The sequence below is a fragment of the Trypanosoma cruzi genome, genomic scaffold (genome assembly GCF_000209065.1).
Source record: "Trypanosoma cruzi strain CL Brener 1047053516783 genomic scaffold, whole genome shotgun sequence".
Classification (NCBI taxonomy): Eukaryota; Euglenozoa; class Kinetoplastea; order Trypanosomatida; family Trypanosomatidae; genus Trypanosoma; species Trypanosoma cruzi.
In genome coordinates this window covers 179,791-202,861 of record NW_001849509.1, presented here as the reverse complement: position 1 = coordinate 202,861, position 23,071 = coordinate 179,791, and the positions used below count along the sequence as shown (strand labels likewise).

The following is a 23,071-nucleotide window of genomic DNA, read 5'->3' as shown; positions in this document are numbered from 1 at the left end:
CTCTCTTCCTCCCCTCCTCCTTCCGCTGGATCCGGTCACGCGGCGACGGTTGTGTGCTTTGGGTGCCATGACAGCAGCAACACGTGAGAGCATGTAAATATGTGTTTGTTTGTGCGGTGTGTGTGCTGTTGGTCCTTTCAAAGCCCTCGAATTTCACAGTAGCGATTAGCGTTCGGTCGTAACTTCCTAATTCATGTGTGTTTGTGTGCATTCAAGAATTTGAAAAGAACAACAGCGGCAATACGTCAGACACGTCCGTGGGGAGCAGAGCAGAGCGCCCACGCAAAAACCACAACACAAGTCAATCCAGAAGCGACAGCACGGAAAACCATCACACACAGAAAAGAGCAGCAACACACAGAGACAACGGTGCGAGGAGAGCACTGACCCTCTCGCAGTCACCGCACCGTATCTGCACCGCAAAACCCAAGCGCCACGCACCGCCACTCCGCACCGGCCATCACGGGCGTCATGGTGGGCCGTCGGCGTGTGCGGGCCAGCCCTCCCGCGGTGCTACACGCCTCACACCCAGCAGGGAAAGACAGACAGACAGAGAGAAGGAAATGGGTGGATGCCGTCAAGAGGCACTCACGATCAGCTTGGCACGCGAGCATGCGGCCACTCCACGCAGGAACACGGGAGGAGAGGATGAGAAGGGGGAAAAAGCAAGATGCAGCACAACGCACAAAAGGAACAAACGACAAGCGGGAAAAGCACCGCCAAGGCCCTCACCCTGGCCGGCAACTCCACACCAGCCCCCACACACTCACGCACCATCGCAGCGCTGTCAGTACGCAGGTGAGAGGATTCGGCTCTCCACACAAAAAACGCACACAACGCCAGCAATCACCCACCATGCACGAGGAGAAGGGACCCACTGTCACCGCCTCAAGTTCAATCCCACGGCCAACGTGATACGACCACGGCCCCGCTGTCAACGCACAACACACACCGAGCGAGCACCCACAGCACCCGCCACACGCAGAAGCGTATCCTCACCCATCCATGACGCGGCGACAAAAATTCACTGCAGTCCTACCTCAATGGGATGCGATGCCTCACTCCATGCGATGATAAAAAGTGAATATTCACCTGGGCCGCTGATAGAATCCTGAAGTTACCAATAATAGAAACCAAACAAAACGAAAGGAAAAAAAGCAAATGGAATGAGAATGGCTCCACCACATCTTCAAAGTTTGCACCAAGTAAGTGTATATATATATTTGCATTATCCGTTAGCCACAATCGTGACATGCTGCACTCTATTCGGATGGGATATACATATTTATTACTTACAAAGTGACAGAATTTGGGCTCCTACAGCCACAAGACCCCGCCGCTCCCCCTCACAAGTTCCATTCCTTTCGCCAAGTCCTGAAGTGTAAAAACACGACTGCGTGATATGCCGTCTGCGGGGTTGTCTGCTGACCGTACGTAAGCAAAGGATGCCTGTATTCCGCGAGAGTCCAAAAACTCATATATCCGTTGCAGATTCCACGTCAACGCGTATGACTTTGAGCTGCTTTTATTCGCCGCTCCCTGCAGCAAAGTATTATCCACCCAAACGTCCATGGTGGATGGCAAGATGGCGGAAAAATCCGATAAGGCTAAGTGTACCGCGCGCGCCTCGGCCTGCATGATAAGAAAAGGCTTCCTCTCCCATTTCCCTCCGGCGGTTTTAACGTCGCCGAAGTCTGGAATTAAAACGGCTCCCCAACAATGGAGCGACGCATCCGTGATGAGGGCGGCCGATGCCTTTTCCGTGGGCTTGAGGTTTCAATTAGGATTGTTCTCGATCATGTGTCGCAATCTCTCATCCAAACCAACCGCTGCCGGCGAACGATTCGCCGGGGATTTCTCCTGCACAATCCCCCCGTTAAGTGCCGATAATCGCCGTCGCACTGCCTTGATGGAAAAGTAGTAATCACATAAATGCGTGCCCAAAATGACAGCCGCGTACAAAAAGCGTGACGCCATAACCTCCATTTCCGCGATGGTTAAAGAATTGAGCGCCGGCATGGCGCATACAGACCGGACAAACTTGTCACTCAGAAATACCGCCTGGTGAGTATGATCAAACTGCACCCCAAGAAAGATGTACTGCGTGGCGCCCGATTCGCGATCCTCTCCCATCGTGGCGCGACGGCCGTCCGCATTACAAAGCACTTGGGCTTCCCACAATGTCACGTCGCTTCTCGACCCTGCAATGCGTATATTACCGATCCAAACGTCGATACGCACCAATGGAGGCGCGGCCCAGAGGAAGTGAACCACCGTCGTCACCCCCGCAATTGCCGAGGTAATAACAATCTGGAGAATTTCTGGGCTGGCCTTGTATCCCATAGGAAGCCGCGTGAGCTCCTCCATCGTGCCGTCCTCCACGCGGCATCGAAAGAGATGACAAGTCTCCCGCGGTAAGGAGACTCGGAAAAAGAATGCCTTTGAGTCCAGGCAGGAAGCGGCCTCAGCCATCACAGGTGGCAAGTAATGGGAAATGCGTAAAAAAGGTACAATAGCCTCATAAGGGTCGTCTCTATTCTTGTCGCGTGCCCACGCAATCCATCGTTTTCGCAAACCGGCGTTTTTCTCCTCCACAACCGAAAAAGGGTATTATCCATCAGCCTGTTGTTGTGGACGAAGCGTCCTCGATTATTCATGCTTCCTTCAACAATCGCGCGTCAGCCGCTGGAATCCTTCGTGGGCTTTCGCCTGGTGTAAAAGAAGACGAAGGAAAAGGGGACCGCCCGACGAGTCCGCAAACTTGCATGAGTCTCTCCAAGGTGGCCAGGCTCAACGGTCCCCTGACGCACTCCAAATTCAATGCGGAAACGTTGACTTGCTGTGGCGGGATGGTTCGTTCCTCTTGTGGAGTGGCCAGTCGCGTCCTTGTCGCGCGTCTTTAAGCCGCGGCGGCACGATGAAGATCATAGAAAAACGCCTCTCTTCTCTCAACCACGGTTCCGGCCCTCCCGCAGTTTCTCCCTTCACACCAATGCAACCAGCGACGACACCTGGGTCAGCACTGTGTTGCAATTCCCCAAATACCGAACTGTGCCTTGGGGAAGGCCAAACGGGTCAACGTGCACCGCCATCCGCAAGATCACGCGTGGGTCCAAATTGTGTGACTCCACGATTTCAGCGGCGCACCCCGTTTTATGGAATGCGCCGTGGCATTCCAAGAAGCCAGAGCTCGCTCCACGTGGGCAGTCGTAAGATTCGTGAGCTTTTCGTTGCGTTGAAGTGTCCTGCATAACTTTATAGTGTTGAACGCATCCCGCCGTCGTATCCTGACGAACCGCGAGGCGCGGTGGGGATCCACCCTCGCCGTCCTTGGCACCACGGACAAATCCAGAATTATGGTCCCGTCCGGATCCAGTGTGAAATTTTTTGGGAGTCAAGGCCGCAATGTCGGACCAACGACTCGCCATTACCCAAACAAGTTGAAAACAACACGTTCCTTTCAATCGGTCCGGCTGCGGATAACTTGGTTCATCTTTTCCGTTGTCAAGGGGGCGCGCCTGCTTCGTTTCCGATCGCGCCGCAATTTTTGGTAACACCAGAATCGCCATTTCCAGCGGGGTTCGATACATTTGCAACATGGACCGCCAGCATCCTGGCGTGCTGCGGTCGGATCGATGGCGCCACATCTCATATTGCCGTCAAAATGGCCGCGCAGCTCTCCTCGTTGATCGGCTGCGCGTGCGTGCGGCAAGAACTTGTGAATTGCCCCGCTAGTGACATTCTCAGCTCCTACTTTGACGGCGCCCGCATTTCTCAAGCCAACTCGTTCGACCTCCTCATGTGGCTGGCACAGAGCGAAGATATCGGTGATTCGCGGTACCACAGTCGAGCGTCGTTGGCGTATAAGCTCCTTTGCGCTTCTTAACGATTGCGTGGGGCGATTCAAATGATCGGATGAAGCGTCAGCGGTGCGGTGCGACGTCTTCTGTGGGGATTGGTGGGAGGTGGTGGAATGGGTGTGGCCGCCGTCGTCCGCCTTCATGAGCGGCGGGCAGCCCCTTTGCCGTTTTTTGACGTTCGTTTGTAGTTCGGTGAAACCCTTTTGGGGCGCACGTTGCAATTAGACGCGTCGTGCCCATAATTGTGGCACAGTCGGCATCGCAGCAACAGCGATCGAGTTCCCATTCGATCCATGAGAGGCTGAGCCGCCCTCGCGAAGGTGTCATCCTCATAAAAAGCCGTATGAAGGCGGGCACGCAGTTTTTGGATCGGGATGCTGGGGTCGGATTTAATCATGATCTGCATCCAAAAGACCTGCAGTACAATCCTGCCCAAGTCCATGAACTGCTTGTTGGGCTCCCGATACAACTGCAATGCGCACATCCACGAAACCAGAATGTCAAAGGCAATTTGGGCGTGAGCATCCCCTCGGTGCCAGTAATCGTAAGCGCTACGGATTTCAAATATGCCTTCATTCCAAATTCGCGGGAACAAGTGTTGAAGCCAAATTCAAGGAAACCCGGATCCTCTTCATCCGAACCGGAAACTTCTTCTGAAGCCGGAGATCGAGAAGGCGAAGTCACGGGGTGAGGGAAACGTGGTCGCCCACATTGCCCAATGACGCATGAGTATTGACCCGCCGTCGCTCTCCCGTGAAAATGGGTTGGGGAATTGTGGGTGCAGCCGCGCCCCTGGCCATCAAACGCTCGTGGTGGGACGGTGTCGTTGCGCCATCTTCGGACCCGTGCGCGGGTGCATCTGGCGGCCCTCTCCTGGAAGAGGGAACTCCTCGCTGTCCGGGCGCGTCGCCGCACCCCAAGCTGCAAGCCGCGCTTCCAAGGCACTGATGCGTGCCTTTCGTTCCTGGGGTTGTCCCTGGGGTTGGGCAGGGGCTGTCTCCAAATGACGCTCGCGCCCCGCAAGCGCCGATTCTCGTCGCGCAAGAAAACCGTCCGCCACCGCAGTGTTCGACGCACGTGCCGAAAAGTGGTTATTCGCTTCCTCCATCTGATGTTGAAGCTGCGCGCTCTGATTCTGCACGTCCGCGGCGGCGTAGTGCGACTTTGATCTCCGCCCTTCCGCGATGGTCAGCCCTTGCCGCGTCCCCAACTCACGGGCTGCCCTCATTATGGGCAGGAGGGATTGAGACTCAAAATTTGGTGCTTGGGGCGCCCGGAGATCCGCAATGTGCCCCGTAAGGGTTGAATCCTCCCAGTGCTTGGCAGTGTTTCCTGAAATCCATCGTGAGCCCCTTATGGTAGCACTGACAGTCATCATTGATTCCGACTGTCCCTTTTCATCCATGTAGGCGAGTTGCTCCTGTATATCGCCTTGCTGGCGTACCAGATCCGCCATGCAATTACCGATAAGGCTCCATTCCGTTGCCGTGCAAAAGGAACCATCGCCATTCCTTTATATGAGCTTGCAGGAATCAGGTTTGGCTGTAAAAACAAAATAAAAATAAAACAACTAAATTCGTCTAGACGCCATTGGTTCCCTGATTCCTAGAATCGCGGTCAACCAAAGAATAATAAAGTAAAAAAAGGCTCATGGAGAGTTCGCTTCATCAGGGTATATATATATTAAATTAGATAGTCAGCTCGCCCGCGAACAGTCTCTTCACAAGGTTCCAGAAATAAAAATGCTGAATTCCCTCCACCTCCCAATCGGAAAATTAGCAAAGCAAAAAGATAGAAAAACAAAATTATACAAATTCTTCATTGGCGGCCCGGCCCACAGACGCGCAGCCACACCGCGTGCCCCCAGAAGAAGCACACACACAGCACAACGCAACGGACGCCCACTGTCTCCAGCACAGCGTTCCGCACGCGGGTCGAGGACGGAGACTGGCATGCTCCATGGGGGCACGGGGGCGGTTAATGATACATCTCGCTTCGTTCGGCCACAGAGCACATAGGGCACGAACTGGAATGCAGAGAACAATTAAGCAGGACGTTCAGTTTTAACTCGCACACATAAAAAAACACAAAAAAAAAAGCATCTGTTCCATTTTTCAATCGCACAGAGGGTATATCGTGTCGTCTGAGACCCGCTCCACACGGACAAAAGGTGATGTGTCGTTGCCGAAGCGCGCCATGAGTGCAGCGTAGTCGTCCTCCGCCAAGTGGTGGACACACATCGAGGTCGGCACCACCTGCGAGTGCCCCGTGACATTGCGGGCGTCATGGATGTGACAGCCCAGAACCTTCACGTATACCATCGGCTGGTACTTTATTACCCTCTCAAGAACCCAAGCAACCATGACGTCCTCGTGCTGAAACCGAAGTAGGGAAAACTCGTCATCAAGCTCCTCGCTGTACGGCAGGTACGCCAGGCGCCGCAGCGGCTTGTACGAAGCCAACGCCTCAGCCGCATCCCTCGACAATGTGTAGCACCAGCCCATCATAAACGCGGATCCTGGTAAGCCCTTATGCACAAAATGGGTAGTACCGATGTGGTTTCCCATGTAGATCCCTCGGCCCGGCAGGAGGCGCAGGATGGCAACGAACAGCGGCACACGGAGAAAAATATCGTCATCGCCCTTCGCAAAGTAACGCGCTGTCGGGAACAATCGGACCGCAAGGTCAAACCACATGTACGTCTTGCGGCTCATACCAATATCCGCCTCAAGGCCCCAGAAGCCTTCGCCAGAAATTGTTTTGTTTGTCGTCACACGGCCCTCGTTCATTGGCAGCGCGACCACATCCTGCCACTGCGCCGCCTCCTCCAACAGCGCGGCAGAGTAGTCGTAGCCGTGCGACGGGTGTCGCCCAAGGACATACAGCACAAGCATCGCACCGGTGAAGTCGTTCGCTCTCGTCGCCACACCGGGGAACCGCCAGCACGTCGTCCGCTGCAGGTTGCGTCGTGTTCGCCTCGCTTCGTCGTCCGTGGAGGGGATGCCCAGCACAATCAGATACTCCCGCCGGCTCCACGTGTCCACAACACTGCGTGGGATGTAAGCAAGTGCTGCGTCGTCCACTGCGGCGGCTCGCGGGAAGCGGGGGTTGTTGGGTCCCGGTGCGCCATCATCGTCAGTGGTGTCAAAGCTGAGGTACAGAAGATTCGTAACCGCAATGAAGAGAATCAGCAAAAAGGCAACTCGCTTCATCTTATGCCTCAGCGTCAGAAGTTTCGTTTTCGCCATGGTCGCTGTTGTTGTGAGAGACTAGGCAAAAGGAAAAGGGGTAGAGAGTGTGTAGGGAAATAACAGAAATCTTCACTGTTTTTTTTTCCAGCCATTTCTCAAATAAATTCAATGGATCGCACTTGGCACGGCAACACGCGGCTGGCTTGGGCCCCGGTCGATGCCGTCAGCGCTGCGCCAGCAACAATTCCATGAGTGAAACATGGCTGGCTCCCGGCTTCCCCCGACAATGCTTGGTGCAATTGGCTGTGGCAGCACGCTGAGGCGACCGGCATTGCCAGCGGAACTTTTTTTTCCCACACAAAAAACGCACGCACCGCCACCGCCCCCAGTTCAATTCCACAGCCAACGGAACACGGCCACAGCCCCGCAGCCAACACACTACGCACACCGAGCAAGCAATCACCACACCATCCAAACGTAGAAGTGGATCCTGATTCATCCATGACGCGGTACCAAAATTTCACTGCCGTTCCACCCTCAATGTGATGCGGCGCCTCACTCCATGAGGTTACACGCGGTGTAACACACCCGCAAAGGAAAAGAGACTCGGGGTGCGCGCTGCCTCTCACTTTCGTTCTCCCCATGTCCACGGAAGAAGACAACAGCCGCCACACGCAACTGCCAGCATGCACAACAAAAGAAGCAGCCAAATCCACTGCAATGTGCATCTTGTGTGTGTGTGCGCCTGCAGAAAAACAAGGTAAAACTAAAAATAAAGCAGAGTATGTAGAGAGACGCACAAAAATGTACAGCGGAGGTCCATGGCGGAAGCAACAACAAGAAGACCGCTCAAACTCATGATTGCACTGCAGCCCAAGCAGTGGCAATCCACACAAAATTTATTTAAAACAAAAAAAAGCTTTCCCCTTCGTCTTATATAAACCCCATCACACAAAATAATTATAAATTAAAAAGAAATCGTCCATTACTGTTCCACACAAATTAAAAAAAAAAAACGCCTGGCTGCCGTGTGGCCACACCAAACTGTCTGCATATATTTTGCCCGAAAAAGAAAATTGGAAAGATGGTTGCGTGTGCTTCAACCGTCTGACCCTCCATGTGTGTCTGCACATCGTTTATATTTCATGGGTTCATCTGCGTGTTGCTGCTCCCCTCAGCCCTTTCATCGGCGTGCGAGTGCAGCCCGCAGAGCACAGTCACTCGTGTTTGTGGGGACTGAGAGAAGCACGCAGATATGACGGCAGTCGCGTCTCTCCAGCGCGTGAAATGCACACGCAAAGCAAAAGAAAAACACGGCGGCAGGGTGTGGTTGTGTGTGTGGCGCTGCGGGTGTCTGCCCGCCCTGGCAGCAAAGAAAACAAAACAAGAGGGAAAGAAATGTGTGCTCCGCCCCACAGGCCCTCGTCGCACGCCCACACGTCACGGCTCCCTCAGCGCGCCGTTCGTCGCGGCCCCTCCTCATGCGTGCAGCAGGCGAGGCGCACAGGGCCGTCGTCATGAGCGTGTCGGTGGGTGTGCGAGTGGAGCAGTTGGGCGGGAAACACACGGCACCCCTCACGGGAAGAGTGCAGCAAAAAAAATTAAAAGAGGGAAGAGTAGAAAAGAAAAACCTCCATAGTAATTGCCCCAAAAGCAAAAAAAAAAAAAAAAAAAAAGGGAAGAGAGAAGCAATAAAACGTGAAAAAAGTAATAAAAAATTTAAAAAATTATAAATTGCAAACAAACAGTAAAAAAAAAAAAAAAAGTTTTTATGAGGGAAATTCATTATGACGTGTATTTCTGTGCAGGGGAGGCCGCAAGTGTCCCACGCGGCAGCCAGTCACTCCTCACAGAGCCGCAAACCCCCACAGTCCCAACAGAAGGAGCAGCAGCAGCGGTCCTCTCTCACACACAGTGCCGGCATCGCTGTTATTCCCCTGCGACAAATTTCCGGGACTGCTGCTGAGTGCCGTGGCATTTGCTTCCCTATCCTGTGGATGGATCCCCTCCTCCTCCCGCCCATCCTTTCCTCTCGCCGTCTTTCCATTCTCACCAGAGCTCACGCTCACCTCAGGATTCACCGTGGGTCCATCTCCCTGCACCGTATCTCCAACTTCTGTTCCCGCTCTTTGTTCACCATCTGATAAGAGGTCGCCATTTACTTTTTGAGTTCCATCGGAAGGCTTTCCTGACAAAAAGTGGTTTGCAGACCCCTCTTCTCCTGAGGAAGTCGTGGCAGTGTATTCTGTTGATGTGGATAAACCGCCCGCACCACTTCTCCCCAACGACTGTCCCTTTTCCTCCTGTCCTTCACCAGGAGAAGACTGAACCGCTGTTAACTGAGTAGGCGTGTTCACCGGAGGTGGAATAGAGGCTTTTCTCGGGTTGAAGGCGCCTATCTCAGGGTCATTCAACGGACGGTTGTACAGCAGGACGTTCGTCACCGTCACAGACACGCCGTCTCGGCTGTCTGCATTTCCTGCGTTGCTTCCATCCCCTCCAATGTAGAAGTGGGAGATCTCTTTCGAATCATTATTTTTTAATTCACATGGCGCGTCTCCCACACGCTGACCATCGACGTACGCGGAGCCATGGGTGCCGTTCTGTAGCATAAGCACCAGCTGGTGTGTAGTGCCCGGCTCCCAATCGCGGCTGTGCTCCGTCTTCGGCTTTCCATCGCACAGCAATTCCCACTTCTTTTCTTTGTTGTACGAGAACTCCATAAGTTTGTTTTCACCGTCCAGACGCACACCCATCAATGGAATAGGACCCTCCTTCGGCACACCGTCGATTGACACCGTTGCCACAAGAGTGAAGTTGTAGTTCGCAAAGTGGTACAGCTGATTCTGCCCCTGCGCGCCAACGGGCCACTCCGCCCACGCTCCCTGGAACTTCACGCCCTTATCCAAAGTCCCTGTGGCCGCTGCTGCACCACCCTTTACCGTGGCGTTCACCCCGAGGTACTCGTCCCTCCATGTGTCGTCAGAGAAGTTGTCGGACAAAAAGCCAACCAGCCCATCCGTGATCTTAACAGTGCTGCAGGCATCGTCAGTTGAGGTACCCTCCAAAGCACTTAAAGAGGTGCACAGCTGGGAGACACGTTCGTCCACTTCCTTCCAGGTCGTCAGCACCTCCTTCACCCGCTCCAGCTGCGCAGTCAGAAGCACAGAGACCATACCATATGATTGCTCTCCGTTGCTCTTCTTCTTCTCGTACAGTGCAATCAACTTCTCATTATTATTATTATCTTTACCACTTTTGTACAACAGGGAGCTGGCGGCAACGTCTTCGTCATCACCGGATACCGACCCAATATCAACAATGTGCGTATTGTCTGTCAGCCAAAGATGGAGTTTACGCCTTGCATTGACTTCGTTCTCAGTCTTCAAATACGCCGGCAGGGTAATGAGCATCACATTTCTCTTATCATTAACACCGTCAATCGTCGCTGTGATGAATCCGCCTCCAACGCCCCTCACATTTCCCTTGTGGTTGTTGCCCCACACGCGCGAGAGTGTCCCGAGTGCCTCCGTCCACGAATCCCCCATGTCACCGACCTCGTACACCCTGCGGCGGCCGTCATCACACACAGTCATTATCATGAGTTTTTTGTCCCTCCCCCACTCCACGACGGAGGGATCACTACAGCCATCGTCAGACATTCCCTTCGACAGCTTCCAATTGTTATTATTCAAGGAGTATATGATCAGCAAAACGGTCTTTTCGGCCTTTTCTACGCCCTCCGCCTTCTTCACGGCTTCCACAGGAAACACAAGCGTATGGTCTTTCATCTCAACACCTGATCCACCGCCGCCAATCAACCGTGTTAAGGATTTGTGTTGTTCGCCAAAAGATGGCCGCGAGACGTCGTTAATATTTTTCCAATGGATTGTTTTAACGCCTTTCTCATTACCATTGACCTCCCCTTTCACCAGCAAAAATCCACAGTCAACTGCATCTCTCTCCTCGAGACCACCGGCAGCTGTCTGGCTGTATTTTCCGGCAAGCATGTAAATATCATTTCCCTCCACAACAGTTGTTGGTCGGCTCACATCTACTTTCTTCTTTTCTGCGGAACCGACTTTCTCCAAAACCTGTGTATCCTTTTTGTCATCCTTCAGCACTTCCTCCGGCTTGTTAGCAGTTGTTGTCGTGAGTAGTTGGGATGCAACGCCAGTAAAAACGTCGACTTCACCGTTCTTCTTCGCGCACTGCGCCTCGGCAACGGCAAACACGTCACTCCCCACTTTTAAAAGGCCGGGAACACCCAACGAAACCACTTGTTCCCTATCATCAGTGATGCCCGTCCATTTAAACTGGGAATCAGAAAGCCGCCCCTCAGCTTCCGCAGCCCCACTGCCGCAGCACATCAACACGACGACGAGGAGCAGCCCCGCGGAGCGAAAGAAATGCCGGGACATGCTGGGCCTCTGGTGCTCACCCTCTCTTCCTTCCCTCCTCTTTCCGCTGGATCCAGTCACGCGGCGACGGTTGTGTGCGTTGGGTGCCATGACAGCAGCAACACGTGAGAGCATATAAATATGTGTCTGTGTGTGTGCGGTGTGTGTGCTGTTGGTCCTTAGAATTTCACAGTAGCGTTTAGCGTTTGTTTTCCTTCTTCGTGTGATAGTGGAAAAAAAGTGACAAAAAATATGGATAGAAAGGTGAAACAGTGAGCACCGCCACCCATCCACAGTGAGTGGCACCATCATCATCCGCACCGCAGTCACTCCCAACAAAAACAACTCGCACACAGACACACGGAACAGGAGAAGGAAGAACAGTGCACCGGGAACACACAGCAACTGTCACCACCAGCAGGATCCACGGCGGATGCGTAGTTATTTGTCACCCGTCAACACGCACCGATCAACGCCCACACACAAAACAATCAGCAAGATCCAAAAGGGTCAAACCGCCCTTCACGGCACCTACGCGCTGACGCCAGTCGTATTGCTGTTGTCTCCTCCAACGCACCCGCACACCACCCCACACAGCCTGAGAATCCATTAGTCGCAGAATCCACGGCGGGAGTGGCGTGGCATGTGTGTGCGTGTATGTGCCTTTGTGTTTGGCAGCGCCTATAATTGCAGAGCAGCTGTGCGCCACAAGAGAGTCAGAAGAAAGCAACGGCAGAGAGAGGCAGATAGAACACACACACAAATTACTCATATCATCACACACAAACACACACACGCAGCCCGCGGAATGGGTGCTCTCAACCACAAAACAATGAAAAACAAAACAAAAAGCCGAAGCGTGGGACGACCAGCGCACACACTCTCATTGCTCCCGTAAAGCAAAACACACACACAGGGAGAGAGAGAGAGAGGTTGCCCACTCAATGCAATAAAAACAAAACAGAAACAGTTACGGTGCTCCGCCCATGCAGTCAGGCAGGACGGCAGCGGTGCGTGTCGTGCAAAAGAGAGCACCAACGGGCCTGCATGGGTGTGCATTCATATATACAATGGGCACATTATGTGTGTGCTTCGTGGGATGAGGTGAGGGCGAGAGTCCATGCAAGGGGACACACACAGAGAGTGGGTGAAAGACGAGTGTGTGTGCGGGCGGTGCATGGCTCTCCCTCCCTCACTCTCACGCGGCCACCACCGCAGCCGCAGCCGCAGAAACAAAAAGAAGCAAAAGAGGGGAGGTGGAGTGGATGGCAGCGGTGCTGCCGTCACTTTCGTCTGTATTTGCGGTGGAATTTGCACCAACGCCATTTTTTTCTTTTGCGGATTCTTCGTCATTTTCATTTTGTTTTTCTTCTGCTGTCACTGCACCATCAGCTGCTAAATCATTGTTCTGGTTGCTGTCTTCAGTGCTCTTGTCAGAAACAATATTAGCGGCATCTCTTTTTGCCGTGGGTGATGGTGGCCTTGTTTCCGTATGGATGGCAGATGGCTCATTGTGTTGATTGGCTGTAGTGGGGGCAACGCTCGTTGTTTGTGAATTGTTGTTTTGGTTCATTCCACTTTGGGGTTGTTGTAGCTGTTGCATGGGCACGTTATCTTCAGTACCGGACTGTCCATTCACTTGTGTTGGGGATGTTGATGTTTGCATTTCTTTCTGTTCCACTGGATTTTCACGTATCACTGCGGGTGCCTTATCATTTATTTTTTTGTATTTGTCTTCTTCTGTTCCTTCTTGTTCTGATTCACTTGTTTCTTCCACCACCTCTTCATGACTGTGAGACTTACTGCGAAGGTCCTTTCCTTGTTCTTTCAGCTGGATACCGGAGTATTTACTACTCTTGGAATTTTCCGAAAGGGGTTCTTCACCAACCGGAGGACCAGAACCGCCAGATGAAGAAGAAGATTGATCAGGTTTCAGTTTTTTGGAATCAGCTGCAGTTCCTTTCTTATTATCTTCTTCTTTTCCTTTTGTATTCACCACTGTCGACTTACCCTCCTGTCTTCCTGTACCTGGTCCTTCGGGCTTCGGCGGTATTGCTGCTGCTTGAATTGCGACAACATCTCTTCCTAAACCAGTCGCTCCGCCGTCTTCCGTATTATCAGGCGATAATTCCTCCGACCTATCCCGTGGTCCTGGATCACTTAATTCTTGTTCTTCATCCGCAGCCTCAACCGCCTTTATTAATCCCATTGGAGCGGATAACAACCCACAGTCCACCTTTAGAGACACACCGTCACTTCCACCATTACTTGTGTGCCTCAAACCGTTCTCTCCACCCTCACTGCAGTAGTCATTCAACGCCATTCCAGATAAACCGCACCACAGCACGCAGAGGGCACCCACCAGCAGCACACGGCCAGTCATCATCATCACTCCTCTCACTTGCGTGCAGCCTTCAGCACAAACTAACTCCCCGTCAACGCAGAGCAAAAGCAAAAGTAAGAAAAACAACTCACACAACCACGCACCGTCCCATCCAGCAATAAGAGTCATGTAAAAACAAAAAAACGAAAACAATCGGGTGGGTGCGGTCCAACAACAACAATCAAAACAAAACGAAAGAGGTGCGCTCCTCGCCCGTGCACCGCTCTTCACACTCCCACAGTCACTATTACTGTTGTTCCCTCTCCTCAGTCACTCACAGGCACGCCACGCTCACTTCAACACGCGCCCCTCCAGCACAGGCAGTCCGTCATGCGCTCCCGCTGCGCCACAGCGTCAGCCACCTCCTCCCTCAGTCCAGCAGCTCCGTGCCCTCCACGTCCCTCACAATCGCCGGCATGCCACTGCCACGCAACACCCACGGCGCCACAATGTCGTGCCGCCTCTCCTCCCAATCATGAGCACAACGCCCAACGCGTACTGGCGCACGTGCTCCATGCGCTGCAACCACATGCCGATCAGGTAGGCTGTCATGAACTGCATCTCGTTGTCCTTTTTGTAATTGTGGCGGCACCACAAAATCTTGTAGCCGGCGGCGTCGCAGTGCTGCAAGAGGCTGCCAAGAGGAGCCACTTCTGTGGAAGACCCCAATTTACGGAGCGTAGTTGGCAGCCACTCACGCTCAGTTCCTCACACATCTCCCCGCTTTCTCCACTTGCCCACGCACAATGGTGGTGTCGTGAAGAAGAGACGCCTGTCGCACAGCGCATGCAAAAAAACACAAGCAAAAGCAACGCCACCCACTTCGCGCCGCAAGATAGAGCCATGCGCACAGCAAACACACAGCCGTAACAAAAGGGACGGGGTGCATCCAAGTACATACCGCGGTCCTTCACTTCCCTCCGCCCTGGCGGAATGGCAGTGCGCCTCACAGCAGGTCGTGGCGGGTGGTATCCCACACTCACAGTGAGGCACGGCGCACACCATCCGCTCCCCTTCGAGTGCGCTCAGCAGACCGGCGCCCAGTCACCCTCGTGCCATCGCAGAGAGGAACACAAACAATCTTCGTCGCGGACTATCGGTGCTTCTAGCGGGGAGTAAGAAATGAGGGCATTTCAACAGCACAGCCAGAAAACGAACACTCAACGGGACACGCTAACAAAAAGTGACAGCGGACATGGCAAATGATACAACGAGCCGCAGGAATTTGAAAAAAAAAAACCAAAAGAAAAAAGGGTGAGAGTCCAGAAGAACTTCACAAACGTAAAAAAACAAAATTATTAAAATTTGATTCGGTAGTACTTTTATTTCATGCGCCGAGAAGCACAAGACAACCGTGTGTATATACATATTGCCCGCACCAAAAAGGAAAAAAAAAAAATTAAATTAAAAAAAAAAAGATGATCGTACCTTCCCGTGAGCCCACACAACATTCTTCACATCTCATGCGGCATCCGGCCTGTTCCTCCAATCCTCCTTTCGTGCAGTCCATGGGACGCACAGCCGCAGGGCCGACACCGCGTGTGGGCAAAAAAGCAAAAAAGAGGGGGAAACACGTCGCTCATTACAGTGTGCAGCAACCGAACATTACGCAAAGAAAAAACACACAGTACCTACTACTCCGGCTGAACTACAGTGAAAAAAGACACTTAAAAGTAAAAACATTGAAGAAATGAAAGATAATTCAAAATGCGCGCGCGATGCGGCATGTATTCTCCGTGAGGATTCGCAAATCCACACTCTGTGGCTCACAGACTGCCACGACCCAAATAATGATCCCAGAAGCAGCGGCACACAATACACGCACACACGCACGGTATTGTTACCGCCTAAATCACGCAGTGTCAATTTCACTTCGTTGAGAGAGGCAAGGCGCTCGTCGGGACTCACACCGCTCCAGACACTGCGAGGTGACTGTTTGTGGTGGGGATTCGTGTCCAGGGGCGTTGTGCCCGTCCATTTCTCTTCTATAATATCCCCAGCAACGTGCTCTCTGACGCTGTCGACTACTCGAATCTTCTCGGGTGGTGTCGGAGCCGCTTCCCTCGTCGGAGCGGGACCCTGTCCTTGAGTGCACGCATCGCAGTGAAGTTCAGTAGGCGGCTGTACAGAAAGACGTTCGTCACCGTCACATGAGATTAGTGCCCACCGCACGCGCCAAAGCAAAACCTCAGGACCTCAGGTGGCCTCTCGCCTATTATCAGCACCTCTTCTTCTCCCAGCGACTCGCCATCAACGTCCACAGAGGCCTTTTTGCCTTGCAGCATGAGTGCCACTTGGTATTCTTTCCTCGGCTCCCAAGTGCTGCTCCGTGTTGTTGTCTTGCCTTCGAACGTCGTCTCCCACTTCTTCTTGTGGCTGTACGACAGTCCCATGGTATGACTGGACTCAGTGTCCGCCAGCATCGCAGTCAGTAGAGGAGTGCTCCCGCTCGGAGCCTCTTCGATGGTCACCGACGCTACAAGTGTGAAGTAGTGGCTCAAAGATACATGACGCACATTATCACCCCGAGTGTTCACAGGCCATATTGCCCTGGACTCAAGTCACGTCAGTTGAAACCCATCGTTGTCCTTCGCTGCATTCGTCACCGTTGCATTCAGGCAAGGGTACTCGTCGTTCCACCTTTCATCACTGGCCGCATCGGACAAAACTGCCACCAGACCCGCCGTGGGTATAGACAAGCTGGAAAAAAAAATGCCCTTTTGCGTCCAAGTACTGAGGACGGACTTGATTGTACTCAGTTCCTCCGTCAGACGGGAAAGTGAGATGACACGGACCTCACCGTTGCCCCTCCGTTGTAAAAGATGCTAACTGCCATCCGAGTACAGCAGGGTGCTGGCGAGCATCCGATTCGCAGCATTGTCCATGGCAACCGGTCCAACAGAAAACGTGCGGTTGTTTTCCGTGACCCAAAGGCAGAGCGCAGTGGCCCTCTTCTTCCCCGAGGCATACCCTCTCTGAGTGCACAGCATGACCTTCCTTTCCTCAATGGTCGCGGTGATGAGAGCATCCACACGCAGGCTTTCTTTCTGAGAGACTCCTGATCGTGCGTTGGCTCACACGGCTGAAAGTGTCCCGATGGCCTCCGTCCACGCTGTCCTCATGCCACGCGACTCGTACACCCTCTGGCCGTTCTCGCAGCCAACAACCATGAGAAGTGATCCCTCCCATTCGGTGACGCGGGGGTTAAGGCATTCCGCACTGGAAATGTCCTCAGAGAGCGCCCAGGCACTGCCGTTGTCCGTCGAGCAAATGATCATGGAGCAAACGTCTTCCGATTCATCCACCGCCATGTGAGGAAACACAAGCGTGCCATCCTCCATCACAACACCTGAGCCACCAGAAGCAATAAACTCCGTCCAGTCACCTTCGTGAGAAGCAGAAGAGATCAGTTTCGAGAGTGGTTTGGGGTCGCCCCATTCGATCCGTCCACTCTGCTTGCCACCCGTGGGATTCGTGACATCACCCACAACCAGTTTCGGCTCCAAGCCGCCCTCTCTCCAGCACCCACCTTCGTATGGCATATCAGAGCTTCCCGCAAGAGGAAACACTCCGTTGCCCTTCGTGATTGTTGTGGGGCGGAGCACAACACCCAAACTCTCCTCTCCCTCCGCTGCACCAAGCACAGTGTGTGCTCTCCATGTATCCTTTTATTGACCTCACCAACAAGAGTGGACCAAACCCACGCAGAGTCGAAGTATCCCGCAACCACATAAGAAGAAAAGGGCTTACTTAATTGACCACCTTGATATTCGGCATCCATGTGACCCTCGGCGAAAGCAGCAATTACTCCACCAGCACTGACGAGAGAGGCTGAAACAAATGAATCCCTCGTCGTAACTGGAACAACCCCATCCTTCGGCTGCACCAGCGTCGTCTGCAGCACAAATAGATCGACCCCCGTCGGTTCCTGAACACGTCGTAAATCAATCACGCCATTATTCTCCTTTGCAAGCGTTGCAGCTCCACTGCCGCAGCACATCAACACGACGACGAGGAGCAGCCCCGCGGAGCGAAAGAAATGCCGGGACATGCTGGGCCTCTGCGGCTCACTCTCTCTTCCTTCCCTCCTCCTTCCGCTGGATCCGGTCACGCGGCGACGGTTGTGTGTGCGGGGTGCCTTCACAGCAGCAACACGTGAGAGCATATAAATATGTGTGTGTGGGCGGTGTGTGTGTGCTGTTGGTCCTTTCAGAGCCTTCGAATTTCACAGTATCGATTCGCATTTGTTTTCCTTCTTCGTGTGTGTTTGCGCGCAAGAAATCAAATTAAACTTTAAAAAGCACCAAAACAGAGCGTGGCAGGGGAGTGGGTGGCGCCGCCATCCACAGTGTAACACACCAGCGTCGTCGTAACCGCTACAGTAATTAATCTCCCCGTCCACAACGGCTCAAGCACTGTGAGGCCGCACACAGAAGCAGAGACACTGACGTTTGCGCACGGGCCAATACACTCTCCGGCAAACAGCACCAACCAACAGACAGACAGCAGAAAGTAAGTGCAAGAAAAATACTAAGTGCTGCGGGGTCCTTGCTAGCAGCGCTCCCTCATTGCAGCACCTTTAAAGCGTTCCTCGCTGCAACATCCCCCACCACCCCCTCGGCGTGTCGGTGGATTTTCCCGTTCACCGGAACAAAAACAGCGGGATGCTCCGGCAGGGCTCGAAGACACACAGAGTGCGCCGTCGACGCGATCAACGAGCGCAGACCCTCGTGAAGTGAGATCCCACAACCGCGATCCCTCCATTTACTCTCCTGGACGTGGAGGAGGCATGAAATGTCTTCTTCTCTACAGTAGTCCCAAAACGCAAAAAATCCGTAGGACATCCCGCGCAGCCACGGCCTCCTCAGAAGCCTGACAGTCCACGCCGTCGCACCGCTCCTCAAGAGGTCGCCAGGCCTGGTAAAGCAAGCAAAAGGAGAACAGCAATTTGGTCAGAGCGTTCAGCAAAATGAGGTGCAGCAGTCGGGTAAGCGCGGCCCATCCACGTCCTCCCCCTCAACCGAACCATCACACAGTCGAATCACACGCCTGAAAAGAGCCGTGGTGTCTAACAAAATAACAGTGACACTAACGCCTCGTGCTCTCCTCAATGGAGTGTCGTGGCACACACGAGGCATCACAAGAAGGGTCAAATACTTGCATCCCATCGGCATAAGCACGGAAATAAGGCACATAATTTGCCCCGTGAACTCTCATCCAAATCCTCTCGGCCACAGAGTTTCTGTCGCCGACCCTCAGGAAGGGCTGATGCATCAACTGCCGCTGACCGATCCCCCGGCGATTGAAACAAAAAGAGCCACTGTCTCTCGAGGTTCGTCATCACCCATTCTCCCCATTGAGGGAAGGGAACGCAAAGTAACGGTGTGGGCGTGTCTAGCCGACAGAAATGGAGGAATTGACTCCAGCAGCGGAACAAATTGAACGAATCCTCCTCCCGAATCCTTCAAAGAGACCGGTCGGTCAACTGCCGAGATTGACGGCGCGGAGGACAACACCTTGAATGTGTGGAGCACCGCAGCAACCTGAATATATTCTGCAATATACGCGGTCAGTTCATGAACGTGCAAAGAAGGGACAGAAAATTCAAAGGGGCGTGGGAACCTGTCAGTGATCACCCGCGCCGGAGGATCGCCACCCCCACCCTCCAAGGGCACCTCAACGACGTCAAATATTTCCACCGCGTGGCATAAAGTATCGCCTTGTAGCACCCCATGCAATGCGGCAATCGAAAACCGTCTCGAACACGGCGTGCGACAAAGATACCGAAAGAAGGCGCAGCAAATACCCTCCACATCTCGGCATTTCCAATCATCCAGTAAAAGGCAGGAGCACCAGACAGTACCCACGGACTCACCGAATATGGCGTCAGAAGGCAGCGAAATGTTAGATGCCGAAAGGCTAGCATTTCTTCCCCCGTGACACTTCCAGAAATGAATGCAACTGCCGTGCCCTGCGGCCTCTCGACCCCTTCGAGACAACGTTGCGGCCACATGGCAACGGCCCAATTTGGCTGGCGATCAGATCCAGTCGTCGCGGCAAAACAGTACAGAAAGTAGGGTGGTGAGCACGCACATTCGCCTCGTCGATGCCTGCCTCAGCTGCAAGAGTGAAACTCGTCTTCCCAACAGCCGCGCTTCGGGCAGCTGAAGTACCTGCCCTCACACCGGCGATGACATCTGCAAGCGCCTGTAATTCCTAAACACCGCCCGTCAGAAAAAAACAAACCGGCACTCAAACCCTGCTGCCGCACATCCCTCGCAACCATTTGTGGACTCGTTATCCAACAGAAAGACCCAAACAACATAACAAGAAGGCCGTTCATTGCCAAAAAAAAAAAAAAAAAGACGTTGCTTTCATCGTGCAACGGAGGATTATGCCTCCTGCGTAACGCGGCTACAAGAGCGCGGTGCGCCAACACCGAAACGGCGGGCATGTTGCCCCATGACCCTCCCCCTCCACAGGGGTCCAAGAAGTGCAACAGACCATCCTCTCACCAAAGAAAAGGCCCAATGGAGCGAACACTGCAGTGTGCGGACCACCCTGCAGAAACTCCCTCAGAGAACGAATGCTCTTGAATGCCCTTCAGAATGGGCCAGCGGGTTGGCCGTGAAGCCAACAGACACCGGAGAGCCACCTGCTCTGCACGCATCCAACGACGCAATCGAGAGTGCAGTGTTACAGGGCACATCAACCACCCTGTTCTCGTCTCCGTCTGTGCCGGCACGACAGTCCTGCCATCACCCTTCGCCCTCACAAACTATTCCACAGGTTCCTTTGAGCCAGAGACCACCACACGGCGATATGCCACCGGATGAGTGCTCTCCATACCGCACAAAACAAAATTTTCCCACGTCGAAGCTCGCAGTGAAAACAAGCACAACGATGAGCAACACGAGGGTTGTCTGTGCTGTGTTTAATCACAACACCCTATCCTCCGTTGGTTCAGGCCTCTGCCACACAACGAGGCACAGATGTAACATCACCTACACGCAACAGAGTGAAATCCGCAAGAACATTGTCATACAGGACGCAACAACCACCAGCCCACTCAGCAGCCGTTGTGGCCATATTCCGCGAAACATGATCCATGCCCACAGAGAACTTGTTGTCCAGTTGCACAAACAGTTGATGGGCCAAGCAACGTGGGCCCAAGAACGACAACGCCAGTCGATATTAGGCCTTGGAATCGCCAGTGAGAGCCATTGATTGGAATAAACACCAAAGCCACCAACGGCCGACAAGAATTGCAACAAGGCATTCGTACTTCAATCAAAGAACGGATTCGTCTCGTCCAGGAAGAAGAAAGAATAAATAATATTTTTCCTCCTCACAGTGCCTTCCAGCAATAAATCACCATCATGCAATCCGCCCTTATCGGCATTACTCAGGAGCACGAGGCCTGTGCAATGTGTAGAGGGCTCTGCAATCAGGCGAATAAGAGATGCTCCACGGTGGCAAACAGACTCCTCCCAGGCCAAGCATCAACCAATCGCAAGCAGCATGCCTCTTCATGGACTCTCCGTTTTGGTTCCAACCGAGACGGAAGGCCTTCGTCGCTCAGCACCAACCCCGCGTTGCGTCGTGTCGTAAAATAAAACAAGTGTGGATGGCAGAGCGCGTCATCGGGGAAATCGCCCTCAAATGTGGGAAACGGCATCGCACCCGCCGGAAACAGGTGCGCATGATGTCCCTCCACGTCAGCTGCGCAGTCTGTCAGATGAAGGAAAATTTCGGTGAAACGGAAGTCAGCGCACTCACCTCCACCCCAGGCAGTTTTATCAGGATGGTCGAATCATCAATTCGGGGGCTCCACACTTCTTGAGGGATATTGTGACCATCTGACACGTCCACGTGCACGTCCACACAAGGTCCCACTTCCTTATCTCCCCCTGCATGCGCCCGCACCGTCTCTTAAGCCACATCCAGGACAGATTAGATAGCGAGTGGCACCTGGTCAGACAGCGCCGTTCCATTCCTTAAAGCAAAGAAGCTCCCAGCCCCAAAATCACTGGCCATCAATCAATGATGCCGTTGGCACAAGACCTCCTCTGGCCAACGCCACACACTTGTTCCGGAGTACATGCTATCCCATGCCTCGCTGACGCCACCCTCAACATCCCCTACAGGTACACCGTGCATTCACTCCCAAAATACGGGTGTGGGCTACACCTCAAGAAAACTGCACAATGCGCCTGCAAACTGCTCGTTGAAAGTTGTCATTGTGTTGGGTGTCAGGGGCAACGCAATCGCACGTCGCAGCTCCTCAGGAGATCAAAGAAGATAGCAACCATCATTCAATTGGGATGGGCTTCGCAAACCCCTTGCGACTTTTGTCCGATGGGATGCTTCAGTGCATATGAAACCTTGTCCGCTGGACGGAATGCCTATGCGCTCTAAAAGAGTAAGAATAAACTCACGGGAGAAGAATACATAACATAACGGAAGCAAAATGCCACAAATAAAAAAAAGGATGAAAGAATTATATGGAGAGATATATATACAAAAATAAGCTTTGATCAATGTATAGATGTATCGATATGGGTACGAATGTCAAAACGATACTTTATTCTTATTCATTGATGCATCTGTATAGATATGGATATATCCCTTCTCTCCTACAATTTGACAGATTGCTTGATTTCTTGTTTATTGAATCGCTATTCTATTGGCTGCATATTTATATAGATAGGCATGTAAATAACGGTACTAATATCTATTCAGCGCTGTTGATATATATATATACTGTTACTACTATTCCTCGTGTCTCCTAAAATAAATACGAAGGCCCACACGCCAGCCACCATCGCAGAGCATGTCCGCCCAACGATCAGAGATTTAAAAGAGAGCCCGGCACCCGAAGTGGGAGCCGCAGCGGAGGCCGTGAAGCACACAACACCGCTACGCACCCGCTCCGGGGATAGTGCGGTGGCTCGATAATCCGTTGCCGCCAAGAATCAATAAAACAACAAATCACAGAACCAACCAAACATGGACGCTATAAATGAGGAAAGGGAGAGGAGAGCAGCCTGCCAGGAGCAAATACGGCCTGCCGCATCTGCGAGGGGCCTCGTGCCTTCTCGCCGCGCGGAGGTACTGCTGGGGCAGAGACCTTTCCACTTCAAAGTGGAACCACACCAATATTTCCATGAAGCACGACTTCCTCACCTCCCCGACGTCCGCTCCATGCTTTTTTCTGGATGCCTGCAGAGCCGGGCA

General features: G+C 53.0%; 3 protein-coding genes and 3 pseudogenes across 3 annotated transcripts, besides 16 other annotated features; all 6 read right to left on the bottom strand.

Moving 5' to 3' along the window:
• Window positions 1–5,655: a sequence feature (areas not merged during assembly with more than two copies in the genome that could not be assigned to a particular haplotype).
• Window positions 1,267–1,340: a mobile genetic element.
• Window positions 1,267–5,592: a mobile genetic element.
• Window positions 5,656–7,532: a sequence feature (heterozygous, Esmeraldo-like haplotype).
• Window positions 5,975–7,108, bottom strand: Tc00.1047053510553.50 (UDP-Gal or UDP-GlcNAc-dependent glycosyltransferase, putative; the record flags this gene model as incomplete). The annotated part of the gene is made up of 1 exon (XM_805661.1): window positions 5,975–7,108. One exon carries the CDS (start codon window positions 7,106–7,108, stop codon window positions 5,975–5,977), a length of 1,134 nt encoding a protein of 377 aa, XP_810754.1.
• Window positions 7,533–7,973: a sequence feature (areas merged during assembly that could not be assigned to a particular haplotype. This can correspond to areas where the two haplotypes were merged or to regions with more than two copies in the genome that were merged during assembly.).
• Window positions 7,974–8,743: a sequence feature (areas not merged during assembly with more than two copies in the genome that could not be assigned to a particular haplotype).
• Window positions 8,005–8,025: a sequence feature (AT_rich).
• Window positions 8,707–8,727: a microsatellite.
• Window positions 8,744–13,611: a sequence feature (heterozygous, Esmeraldo-like haplotype).
• Window positions 8,760–8,787: a sequence feature (AT_rich).
• Tc00.1047053510553.40 (trans-sialidase, putative) lies at window positions 8,899–11,766 on the bottom strand (the record flags this gene model as incomplete). The annotated part of the gene is made up of 1 exon (XM_805660.1): window positions 8,899–11,766. One exon carries the CDS (start codon window positions 11,764–11,766, stop codon window positions 8,899–8,901), a length of 2,868 nt encoding a protein of 955 aa, XP_810753.1.
• Tc00.1047053510553.30 (mucin-associated surface protein (MASP), putative) lies at window positions 12,650–13,840 on the bottom strand (the record flags this gene model as incomplete). The annotated part of the gene is made up of 1 exon (XM_805659.1): window positions 12,650–13,840. The coding sequence occupies one exon, from the start codon at window positions 13,838–13,840 to the stop codon at window positions 12,650–12,652; it is 1,191 nt and encodes a 396-aa protein (XP_810752.1).
• Window positions 13,612–13,909: a sequence feature (areas merged during assembly that could not be assigned to a particular haplotype. This can correspond to areas where the two haplotypes were merged or to regions with more than two copies in the genome that were merged during assembly.).
• Window positions 13,910–13,956: a sequence feature (heterozygous, Esmeraldo-like haplotype).
• Window positions 13,957–14,900: a sequence feature (haploid, Esmeraldo-like haplotype).
• Window positions 14,105–14,542, bottom strand: Tc00.1047053510553.25 (annotated as a pseudogene).
• Window positions 14,901–15,200: a sequence feature (areas merged during assembly that could not be assigned to a particular haplotype. This can correspond to areas where the two haplotypes were merged or to regions with more than two copies in the genome that were merged during assembly.).
• Window positions 15,201–23,071: a sequence feature (areas not merged during assembly with more than two copies in the genome that could not be assigned to a particular haplotype).
• Window positions 15,215–15,253: a sequence feature (T-rich).
• On the bottom strand, window positions 15,858–17,999 carry Tc00.1047053510553.20 (annotated as a pseudogene).
• Tc00.1047053510553.11 lies at window positions 18,400–22,287 on the bottom strand (annotated as a pseudogene).